The following is a 12,457-nucleotide window of genomic DNA, read 5'->3' as shown; positions in this document are numbered from 1 at the left end:
GAATAGTTGGAATGAGTTCAAAACAAAGACATATAAATTAAGCGGAACGGAATATAAAAAAAAAAGAAAACCCTACGACCCTTTCTACCTAACCTAGCCTAGTAAACAAACTATTGTAGTATTTTTCCCTGCAATTAGCCAATGTTGTTTGTTGGTATAGCCAATTGGATTTTTGTTTACAATTTAGTGCCGATTGCGGAGTGGCGGATAGCAGCTCCAGTGTTGGTAATTTAAAATACAGTTTTGGTTAATTTTGTGTTTGTCAATTTACCTGTAAGTTTACCAAATTCCTCTAAAATTTCATCTTTGCCCTTTGACTTGGGAATATTGCCTACGAAAAGGCGCAGATTCGGTACGCTTATATTTATTTTTAGACACTTGCCGGGTTTTATTTCGTGATTATCGAGCTAAATTGTGGGAGGGAAGGTAAAACGATTCGTTTTAATACCAATTCAATGTTAATAATAAATAAATAAATAATAAAATCATAACAAGTAAATAATTTTGAACTAAGGCAAATAAGGTAGATAAGAACAGGGGAATGGGTTAAATAATAATATACGGATTTGTAAATCTTATCGTTTTCGTTACCAATTTTGAAGCGGGCCGCGTGGTCTGAATTTCGGTTGAGTGTCGTTTTGGAAATGTTAAAGGAAAAACATTTTGTTAGTGGTTAACTGGTTAGGGCAGGTGATATATGGAGGCAACGTGTCTTGCCTCCCAATATCATGGTCTAGATTTTTGGTCATGCTCGTCTAAATAAAACCAGACAGTGAGATTTTTGAACGTACGCTGCTAAGTTGTCTACAAAAGTTGATAGCTACATAGCTGAGCTTAAGACAAGAGAAAATTCAACTAAAAAGGAAGTAGAACAGATATAGAGACGATAGAGAGAGAGAGGAGGGTAGGGGGTTGTGTGATTTATCAGGGAGGAGGCCAAATCTTTTATTCGAAGAGGAGAGAACTCTTTTCAAACTTGCAATTTGAACGATTTTAGGGCGCTGTAGAGATTCGTTTGCGTAAATCAAGATTACAACTCATAGGAGACGGGACATGCATTACATAAGTTACAGAAAGATCAAGTAGAGAGAGACAGCGAGAGAGTGAGACAGATAGCGTTGCCCATAGTTCGAATTCTTAATAGCAAAGGCAGAGAGGTAAAGTAAGCATACGTTAAAAACTAAATGGAATTGCAGAATTTCTCATGGTCGGATCTAAAAGCGCCAAATCGGTTGTGATCAAATCGGTAATTTTTCGCTCTTGCTGTGGAGAATTTCAAATATTTGAATTTTGCTTTGGCCGCATAACTGTTCCTACTTCATCCGATGTGTTATAACACGATAGTAAATATGTGGATACAATACGTTAAATATGTATATATATAGGATATTTGTATAGGTCTTAAGAGTTAGCAATACGTAAAAACATTGAAGCGGGGATCAAACTGATTTGGTGGTCAGGGTCGGATGGGGTGGGGTTTTCATTGGGGAGACTGGGTTTTCAGGTGGGCTGGGCTGGGCTGGACTGGTGGTTGGTGGTATGGATGATCTGTGGTTGGCTTAAATACCTGTCGCACTGCATTGACGGCCGCTTCGCGATTTGTGAATGTGACAAATGCATAACCACGATTTGTGCCCGTCATCGGGTCCATCATGAGTCGTAGGTCCCAGATTATGCCGCAGTTCTCGAATAGCGGAATCAGTTCGTCCTCGTACATGTCCTTGGGTATCTTGCCGCAGAAAACCTCGCAACCGTTGCCTGGCACATTTCCCTCCCAATGCGGCGGCGGTCCGCCGTATTTACGCTGACCTGAGTACGGTATAAGTAATAGTATTAGATAAAAGTTTCTCCAGTACTTGAAAATGTTTCTCACCTGTCGTCACATCTAATGTGTAGCCGGTGCGCTCGAGGATTTTCTTGATCTTGTCCTCGTCGGGACCTTTGACAGTTGCGGGCGCGGCCACGCCCTGTTGGCTGGCTCGACTCTTCTGTCGGTACGTCTTCATCACGCCGCATAGGTAGGCGGACTTGTTTGACACGTGCTCCAGGTTCGATTCCAGGAACTGTCCCAACACATTCAAGGCACCATCGACGGGAAACTCCTTGAGCGCGTCCAGGGCGCGCTCGTCCAGCTCGGCGTGAGCCAACTTGCCGGTTTTGTAGATCTCATCCAGTTTGCCGGCGACCTAGGAGCATATGTTGCATGTGGCAAATGTTGGTAATAGTTGGCATGTGGTGTTGGGTTCTCAAAGCACTCACCTTCTTGTCCAGACCGTATTCCAGCAGCTTGGGATAATCCTCTGTACGCTCGCCATCGCCACGGTCATCGGCTTTCTGGTTAATGTCATCCAACAGTTCGCCATTACCTTCCGCCATTTCTGCAAGTGCAACGATAATAAAATGTTATAAATATATATTGAGTATTTATACATAAATATTAATATTCTTGAAACATACATTCAAGTGAGCACCCACAAATTGTGCGACCTATAAAATCACCTTGTAGAGTTCAACGAACGCAAAATAGCCACAAACGGCGAGCGCTTGGTAAAAAATGGGTCGCGAGAATGTGCGAAATACGAGAAATACGAAAAATTGGCAACTTACGCACCGTCGCACGCACTCGCGGAATGAGATAAACGGGGAGTGCGATAAAGCAGGGAGCATGGGAGAGAGAGGAGACAACAAAGCGAGCAACAAAGTTCATTGACTCCAAACAAATGCGAAACGCACAAATTTGCGATCCAGAAGAGCGCGCATCCGAGCACCGAAAAGTGCGTGAGAAAGGCAAGAGAAGGAGAAAGGCAAACGAGAAGAGAAAGAGGGAGCCGCATGAAAACGTATTGGCCAAAATGTAAACAAACGAAAAGAGGCGCGATTTGCGAATTGTGCGTGACGTGTTGCGTATACGCGATGTGTTCGGCCACGCTCACAAGAGCGTGACGTATTAGTTGCCCTGGTAACAGCTGATGAATCTAGTGGGTTCACTTTTTGCCGTGTTTGAAGCTACTGGACTTTAGACTTGGATTAGTATTAGTAGTTTTATTGACTAAAAGTAGTAGTATACGTGATTTGCTATGTTAAATCAGCCTAATACATTTATTTATGATCTGTTCCGTGGCTAAATTCAGTTGAGCTGCGGAAACAAGAGCTGTTCGCTTTCGTTGCAATTGCAGCCGCAGCTGCACACAGGCATTTATCATAAATGAATATTTATGGCACACTCATAATGAAAATGCAAATGTTCCACAGTTGTCAAGTGGCAAACGCTCACCTATACAGGCCGCAGCATAGAAAGCTACCTTAGCAGCCACACTATCAGCAAATGCTATTTTGATTCGCGTGTACACGTATATTCGTATGTATATTATATATATGTACGATGTGTATGTACATACATACATATAGAAAGTTGTGTGTGTTTGACGTTCAAACAAAAACGAAGCAAGCTGCAAAAATAAAAACGAGGGACCCCAACTAGCCGAGAGCGATAATTGCGTAACATGTGCAAAAAAAAAAAAACAAAAACAAAAAAAAACAGCAGCAATATCAGCTAGCTCTATCGTTCAAGAATGGGAGAGCCAAACCAGCGATAGAGCGCGACCCACAAAAATTATGGGCAAACCCGAACATTTCTAAAATCTTTTCTGTTTGTTGCTGCTCTCTCCACTGGCATTCTGCGAATTTCGCATTAATTCTCCGGCATTCGATTCGTTTTCGCTGACATTGAAATACTTTGCGATTGATATCGGGGGCAATTGGGTGTTTTGCAGCGGCGTGGAATACTCACTGCTGCAACTGGGAATTGGGCTGGGGGTCCTGAATGAAGACGGTGTTTTGAGGATCGTGCGGCTCAGAGCCTCGCCGCCCCCTTCATCCTTCTGCACTTTGGAGGCTTCCATCTGGGAAAGCATCGCGTAATGCAACAATTTAACAATTTTCAATTTCCTTAGGCGACTTGGAATTTCGATTGCAAATGTGAATGAATTTGTTTTCGCTTTTTCTTATTTTTGAAGTAAAAATCAATAGTTCCGAAACGATTCGAGAGACGAGAAAAATTTTCACAACTGAATAGAAACAAAAAACATTACGGAATAACTTTTGACAATCGCCCAGCAGGGCCAACTACGCATCGATATTTAGAAAGGGTTACCGAACCGAACCCACTTTGTTGAGGTGGCAATCCTGAAAATGGTGTGGTGCAAGTATTAAGACCACAAATTTATGACAACTGCAGTGGGGCCATCAGAATGCCATGTGCGCTATGACAACTATAACAATAAGCGGAACCAGTCAACCAGTAACAACAAAAACATATCCCATTATCTAGGCCCCTCCAACACATAAATACTATGTATTTATATGCATGTATGTATATCTAGATTGTTGGGCGCGAAAACGCAGCGAGCTGTAAGTGAAAAGTGTTGGCGACAACCGCAGGGAAGCCCACAAAAGGGCAAACACCGGGGGAGCGTCATGAAGTTGCGCTGGCGATGCGAGAAAGGCGGGAAAATCAGGAAAAGCGCTTTATCGGCGCACAGCGAGTAAATGAATAATAAACACATGGGCAATGGATATTGAGCCAGTCGAAAGGAGTAGACAACAATGCAGGAAATTCCATTAGGATTGCAGTGAAATATCGATAAAATGGTATTCCTTATACGCTGAGTTGCCATGCTAATGCTTCTATGGCATATGGAAGTGCATACTGAACAAAAAAAAAAACAGGATGACTGGCCACATACCACAGCCAATTTAAGTCTTTATTCTTGGGTCTCCCGAACTCAAAGCTATTCAGGTGACGGCTCCTGGCCTAAAACCGCTTTCAATTTGCAACACTTGCCGGACTGTGTGTGTGCTTTTTTTTTCCAGCCCGAGTCATCATTTTTTATGCATGTTTGTTATGGCAACAGGGTAGTCGCCGCTTGTTTGCCCCAGCGGTGGCAACTCTGTCCCATGCATATACTCGTACAGAAAAAATAGAAGCACGGCTAAAATGGGGGAAAAACAAAGAAACGTTTGCATGTTAAAGAACATTCCTTTTTGCATGCTCGTTTTGTTTGCCAGAGCCGCTTGGCAACTACCTCAATAAATTTGATGTTGATGCCGGCGATATGCGCAAACATACACAGCCAGCCATACATACACACATGCATATCCTGGCATATCCTGCCTTCTTGCACTTGTGTCGGTTAGTTACACCCTCGGTTGTATAAAAAAAAAAAAAAAAAAAACAGAAAAAGTCACCCTCTAGCTGCTAGCAGGGGTGATTCGCCCCGGATTCCACCTCTCCCCCGCCATTCCGGACTCGGATTCGGATTCGGCCTCCTTTGCCAAGAGATAATGCCTGGTGTAAGGTTAGTAAATCAGCGATATGACAAATCGCCGCAAACGCAGGCGGAGCACTTAATGCGGCGCTTTTTCAATGGGAGACAAAGGAGAATCAAAAATTGCTGATAAAGCCAAATAAATCGTTTTGCCACATTTGTTCGTCACTCGCGTCCGTCTGCCAGACAATACGTCGCCGCCGGCAGCAGTCTGGTCTAGAATTACAAGATCTCCCCAATGGCAAATTGGCAACTCCGCCCCTGTTTCTGTCAACCGAAGCCAGACTGACTGTAGACTGCAGAAACTATGAGTATCTTTAGGATGGTGGCGGCTGGCTATAGTCCAGGGGTTGCTCGCCGTGGCATTGAGGAAGTGTTAAAGTTTGTGCTTTCGCAATTTGAATTTCAAGAAGCCCTAGCCATTTAAATGTTATTGCCATGGACAACGGCGACAACAATGGGGCTCTCTATAGCACAACCTTGCTGGGGGTTATTGATTTTCAGAACCCTTCGGGCCCAGCTGAGCCGCAACTACAACTCCGCCGGCCAGGCCAGTTAAGCCGATTTAAGGCACAAAAATAACTCCAGACTAGCCGAAGTGAAAAGTGCAGACAGTGCAGCAGACCTGAATGAAGGCCCCCAAACGGAAGTGTGGCAAATGCCTTCTTGTAATTTATAGCCCCACAAGGGGGTTGATGGGATGGGGTATTAGAGAAGGCGGCCAGTTGGCCGCATAAGTTGCACAATTTATGGCATTGCGACAACGAACAAATTCCCTGCAAAGTGCAGGCGAACCAAGCAAATTAGATGGAAGCGCCTTGCAGGCGGCAGACAACGGTGAAGATTGCAGGGAAGAAAGGATGGCTATCCGGCCTTAGGTGAATATTAAATGAATGAAAATTGTTGTAATTTATGGGGGGTTACAGAAGAAGTTTAATGAAATATTTGAAGGACCTTCATTTAAAGTGCAATCCGAAGGATTTGCTGCCTACTTTTCGGCACTGGTGTAAACAGGGATGTCGGCCTGCTTTTAGGCGCTGGGAAAAGAGATTTCTACTTTTAATTACAGATTTCCAACTATTTTCAATCATATCTATTTAAATGCATTGGCGAAAACATTCAAATTTAATACAAAAGGAATATCGTAAATTTTCTTCAAAGAAATTCCTATCATACCCTTACGTTAAGATGTGTGTTACGTAGGAGGTTGTCTCTATTTAAGGTTATTCCCCTGCTTTTATTTACCTCCATCAGATAATTTTTGTTTTTCTATATCTTATCAACATTTAAACAAATTCATCCCAAGCTCTTTAATATAGTCACGTGGCCGGGCTGCAGCGAACACCATATTCTTTAGGACCCGATGCCAAAATCAAAGATAACATGGCAATAAGTTGCAAGTCGGGTTTATTTCAGTAAACAGAAACAAGTTCGTGGCAGTTCAGTGGGGTTTTGTTGCCAAGAAACCAATCAGGCGGGTTGGTCGTTGCAATATCTGCCAAAAAAGCTCTTTTTGGCCACGTCACTGGGGTCCCACAGCCACGGTCATAAACTGTGCAGCCCCGGGGCCGGAGAAGTGTTTTCAATATTTGATGCTCACATTTTGTGGCCGCAAAAGTGCAGGGAAGCTGCCCGGCCGCATCAACAAATGAAAATGGCGCCCAACATCCCGTGACCCCAGAAAGTCATCCCATTCGAGGAGGTCAGTCACGTGTTGGCCAGGCCAAAACTTTGGGGTCCTGCCGAATTCACTGCATTGCGGCAGCGACAACAACGGACAGACGGACAAACGAACGGACGGACAGTACGGACAGTATGTACAAACAGTTGCTCAGACTGAGGCATTGTGTCTATCCGTGTCCGTGGGTATTTGCGCTGTGCAACTGCCAAAAATATGTAGTAAAAAAACAAGGTACGACGTTCCTGCAACAGTACATAAAGCCACCGGCTCATGGAAGGAAGTGGGCTGGGACTGGGCGAGTTGGAGAAATAGGAGGCACGCGACAAGCACAAAATGAAAATTACACAAAAGTTTGCCAGAGAGGAAAATGGCATGCTTTTTTATGGCTGCCAAAGATGCCCCCAGGAGTCGATGTCGGAGCTAGAGTTGTAGAAAGTGGAAAGCCAACTTTAGTAGTTGCAGAAAAAAAAGCACACACAAATAAAGCCAGTTTTGGGGATTGAAATTCGGGATACCCTGGTTTATAACAAAGTTCGTCGACAATACATTCTACAGATGTTGATTACCTATTGCGAAGTATAACTACGTGTAAGCCACTATTTTAAAGCAAATACAAATACAAATTGCCACCCCTTAGAAGTTTTCGCAAATGTTGTAAACTCTCGCCGCTGCCTGTCGAGTGGCTCCCACTTTCATTAATTAGACAAAAGTTATGAGCAATCTATCCAATCCTTTTTCAAGCAAATATGTAAAATATATATTTGCATGTTTTTCGACTAAATTTATAGCATCCTCCAGCCGAGCAAAAACGTGCCCAAAAAGTCAGAGGCAAGAACAAATGCCATACGGAGTAGTCGTAAACCGAAAAGCGCTTTTGTGTGCGCTACGCGACCCCCATACCAACCCATGCCAACCCATACCAACCCAAACAGATCCGACAAAACCACCCAACCGAGGCAATCCGACACAAAACCCCAGGCCAATTCGAGTAGGACAAGAGCTAAGCTGAGATAGCCGGGCACGAGATCCACTGGGTTCCCCATAGTTTGGCGAATTAGAAAAGTGCCGGCTGCAGGCGCCGCTCAATTGCATTGGATTCTAGGGGGAATAGTGGGGCTAACGTATGAACATATATATCCACGATAGAATGGGGAGCGGCGTATCTTGCATTTTTATTTTAGCATATTTTATTATTTGCGAAATTAGGCTGCTCCAAGTACCGCCCGCCGTGGTGCCTTCCTATTGTATGGCATGGTGTGGTGTGGCATGGTGGCAAGGAGTGGGTGGCATATCCTGGCAGATAGCTCCGGATGGCACGGCACCCGCTGATTGCAGTGTGGCTACAGAGACATCGGCATTCAAAGTGGCCTGAATAAATTGGGTGCAGCGGAAGGCAACTATTTAGAAGAAACTACAGAACTGGGAACATGCGGAATTTGATACAAAAACATAATGCATTAATATTAAAGAAGCTTTAGCTCTTATAGTACCTCTTATGGGTACTGCGTTGCACTAAGCCAAATTATAAGTACATGTTTTGATCACGAATTGTCTAAGAGTCTTTAGTTTCAGTTGAGTCTGCCTCCAAATGCACTTCAGGTTAAGATGGCAGTTTGTAATCACCGCAGAGAGGCTTATTAATACATATTTTCAATTTGAATAATTAATGAGCAGAACGAGGAGAGGGGGTATTTTCGCAAAACAACATTCCCCAGCGAAGGGGTAAGAAAAGGGACATGAAAGAGAAAATTACTTAACGCGGCTCCCAAGTTGAATGCAAAAGCCAAAACGTGTTTGCCGGCAACCCCTGTGGGGAGACCCCCCAAGGCCCCCACCCAGAAGGGAAGGCCCCTGGCCGCCGGCCATGTTCTTGCCGAGAGCCAAGAGTCATGCATCATGCAACACCCAAACGAAGTAAGAGCCTCTTTTGGGGGCAGCGCGGAAGTACAAAGGCGAGCGAGGAGAAAACATGGCGAAGCGCCAAATTATGCGCACATGGGTGGGGTATAAGGGGAGGACGTTGCATGGGGGCATGGGGATAATGCAAGGGGGTTTGTTGAGGACGCGACAGACAAACAGAAGAAGAAACTGCAAATAATTGCTCGCTCTCCGATTCTCACTGCCTCTCCTTACGCGCATTCTTTGGAGAGTGCATTCGTTGCACTCAAAGCTTTTGGGCCAATGCAGGCGAGCTTTCGGCCTCTTCAATCCACCCAGCCATCCCCCACATCTTCCCCCCCCCTGTTATGCACGCCGGCCGGTTTTCGAAACTGCATGTGTGTTGTGTGGAATTAGTTTAGGTTGCAAGTGTTTGTGTGAGTGTGGACGCCATTGGCTTGACACGTGGCCGAAAGATTTGGAGCCCAGGAGCAAGAGCATGCTGCGCCAAATCAGGATGCAGTGGCCAAGGGAAGGCAACACTCGAAAACGTACCACAAAATAGAGTGAAAATCTCAGTTTAAGAGGCGCTACAAACCGGTTTGCCACCAACACACACACACAGATACAAAAACTAACACAGGGGCGATTCAACTTTGGCTGGACTTTTCTTTATTTTAAGTTCACTTATTAATGATTTAAGCGGCGTCGGCGGCGACGACCAGATATTGGAGTCGAAGGAAGGGCTAAAAGGGAAAGGGAGAGAGCGAAGACAAGAAGAAGGAGACGAAGAAGAAGGGAGGCACAGCGAGCGATGCAAAAGGCAAAAATCAAAATGGTTGCCAAAGAAGAATTGGGGGACTGCAAGGGAGTGGAGGGAAGGGGTGCCAAAGAGGTAGACGACGGCGTTTTAATGCGATTGTGACGATGTTAAATGCACTCACACACACACACACACACATTGGTGTGCAAGCGTCGCGAAAAGGAAAAAACCATGCTGCATGCCTCTCTCGGCTGAGAGTGTGTGTGTGTGTCTGTGTTGGGGGCGCTTCCATTGTGGGGCCTCTGCGTTTCTTTGTGTGCGTGCAGCTGCAGTGTTGAGAAACGCAAAGAAACGTGGGCGTTGTTGTTGTCGTCGTCCGTTTCAGATTTTTTTTTTATTAAATATCAGAGAAAAACACCTGAACGAACATACATTTCATTTAAATTCATTTCGTTTCACTTCACGCCATGCGTCAGCTGTTGGCGTTTTAATTTTATACCCCATACGCAGTGTATACATATAGACGTTTCTAATTTTTGCACATTATTGCAAACACGCACACCTATGTATGTATGTATGTGTTGGGCACTTGGGGCTGCAGTGCAAGAAAAGAGCGAGACGAGGGCGAAGTGAAAAAATAATATAAAATAAAATGCCGTCGCTTTTTGTTCCTACATCGGAACGTACTGACACACGCACACACACACAGGCACTCGAAATCACTCTCACACACAGGCACTTGATACGATATTGTTGTCTGCTGCTCCGCTCACTTTTTACATTTTATATTTAGTACATATAGCACACGGTGCCAATGTGTGGGTGTGTGTGTGTGTGTAGCCACTAATTGCAAATTGCAGTTCGCAAATGTATCGCCAAGATACTGAAATTACCTTTTTTGTGGTTTGTTTTATTTGGCTTGCACTAAGAAATTCACAATATTACTTCGTTGCGTTCAATTTGAACTATCGGTATTTATTTTGTTTAGTTGTTATACTCTGCTCGGCGTTGCACAATTTGTTGCTAGATTCCAGGCATTTTCTAAATAGAATATTTGTATTTTATTTAAGATCGTAGCGTATATGAGATCACAATTGGCCGCCCGCCGTTCCGTCGTTACGTTTCCGTTTCGATTCGCATGCCGCGCGCGCTCTCAGCCAGCATATTTCATATTTTGCTTTATTTGTTAATATAACTATGGGAATTTTATGGTCCTGCGTTATTTTCGTTATCGTTTGACTTTTGGCAAGCACACTTCGCATCCGAGCTGCAGTTGGCGTTGGTTATTTTTGGTTAGCTGGTATGTCCAATTTTGCGTGTGGCAGCCGCGTTGTAATAATGGCGGACGGCAACGTCTACGTCACCGGTTCTCGGTTCGCCAACGTCTGAGAATCGAACTGAGAATCGAGAACTCAGAATCGGCAGCAGCAGCAGCAGAATCAGAAGCAGAGGCTGTGGCCGCTCCGCTCGCAATTCTGGTCTTCACTTCGTCACTTGCGTCGCACAACAAAAGCCACAAACCAAACCAAACAACTAGAACTCGGGGAGTCGCAGTCGCACTCGCAGTCGCAGCCACGAAAAAGCTGCAGCGACAAAAGTGCACGCACACCACCGCGAGCGGAGAGCCCACGGAGCGTCACTCTCACAGATACGTTTGTATCTCAGGGCAGGCAAAAAGTTCCGCAAAAAACTCAAGCGAGAGAAAGAGCGAAGGGAGAGAGCCACAGCTTGATAAGCAGCAGAATTTGCACAACAAAGCGAATAGCGAAAAAACATGCTCCCCCAATGACACACACAAACAAACAGATTGCTCTCTCTCTCTCTCTCTCTGGTTCTCTTTTGCTGGGCCTGTGAAAGATCGCGAAAAAAATAACGCGAGAATCGAATCTTGTCGCGTGTGGAAACCAAGTCTTCATCTTCTTCAACATCGAACTCCATCAGACTATAAACAGTAAAGCAAACCAGACAAACAAAAGTGAAAATTCCTTATAAATAGGCTAAAAGAATTTCAGCAAGTTTTCTTCGGACTAAAGAAGTAATTTCTTATACACCAAAAGAAAAGCTTGCAATATCTTATGACACATTAAAATAAAAATATAATTTATATAAAATATAAAACATAGGAACTTTGGTAAGCAATTAATGGACAAACTCTAAGAAAATTGTTGGACATAGATGGTATTTAAACTTGGTCTTACCAGAACCTATAATGAACACAACATAGGCTGTCCAAACATTAAACTCTTCTTTTTTTCCTGTGCAACGTATATTTCGCATTCACTGTCGACGTTCCACAATGCGTTCCACACACACACACACTGCCACACAAATACAAATGCGAGCATGAGAAGCTTCTATGCAAAAAAGAACTCTGATGAACATTCCTTCAAAGGGGTTAAATGAGCGAAAACAACAAAAAGAACGAATGCCCAAGGGCTGAGTGAAAAAACGTAGATGCTGTCTGTAAATTTTTATACAACTTTGGCATGAGGGCAAATCGTCAATCGGATCGTTAACTAAAATAAGCGCACACAGTTGCACTGGCCAGTCAGTTTGCAAACACACAGATACGATTTATAGATGCCGATGCACACGCACGTATACGGATACAGATACAGATACGGATACGAATACACCCACACAGATGCAGCTAAGAGTTGACTGGACAGTAGAGTGTTTGGGGGGTTATAGGGTTTTCCAGAGGGGTTCTCTTCTGGTGGAACAGGAACCCAACGCCCACGCTTTCCGGCTTTTTGGTCATGAACTTGGGGTTTCGCTCGTCTGCCGGCACCCCAAAACAACAACTGC

General features: G+C 44.3%; 1 protein-coding gene across 20 annotated transcripts in view; it reads right to left on the bottom strand.

Moving 5' to 3' along the window:
- Syp (Syncrip) overlaps positions 1-12,457 on the bottom strand; it is a 53,998-nt gene that overhangs the window by 16,604 nt on the left and 24,937 nt on the right. For 9 of the 20 annotated variants that reach the window (NM_001275849.1, NM_169927.3, NM_001104379.2 and 6 more), the window contains 4 exons: positions 2,260-2,378; positions 1,874-2,186; positions 1,568-1,809; positions 272-407 (listed from right to left, as the gene is read on the bottom strand). In NM_001275849.1, coding sequence (NP_001262778.1) covers positions 272-407; positions 1,568-1,809; positions 1,874-2,186; positions 2,260-2,378 — 810 coding nt within the window. Of the gene's footprint in view, positions 1-271; positions 408-1,567; positions 1,810-1,873; positions 2,187-2,259; positions 2,379-3,790; positions 4,138-10,542; positions 11,141-12,457 lie in introns of those variants that run through there. The other 11 variants (NM_169925.3, NM_001275854.1, NM_169926.2 and 8 more) reach the window with 4 other exon arrangements.

This window comes from Drosophila melanogaster, chromosome 3R (assembly GCF_000001215.4).
Source record: "Drosophila melanogaster chromosome 3R".
In the NCBI taxonomy this organism is placed as follows: domain Eukaryota; kingdom Metazoa; phylum Arthropoda; class Insecta; order Diptera; family Drosophilidae; genus Drosophila; species Drosophila melanogaster.
This window is presented reverse-complemented; position numbering and strand designations above follow the sequence as displayed.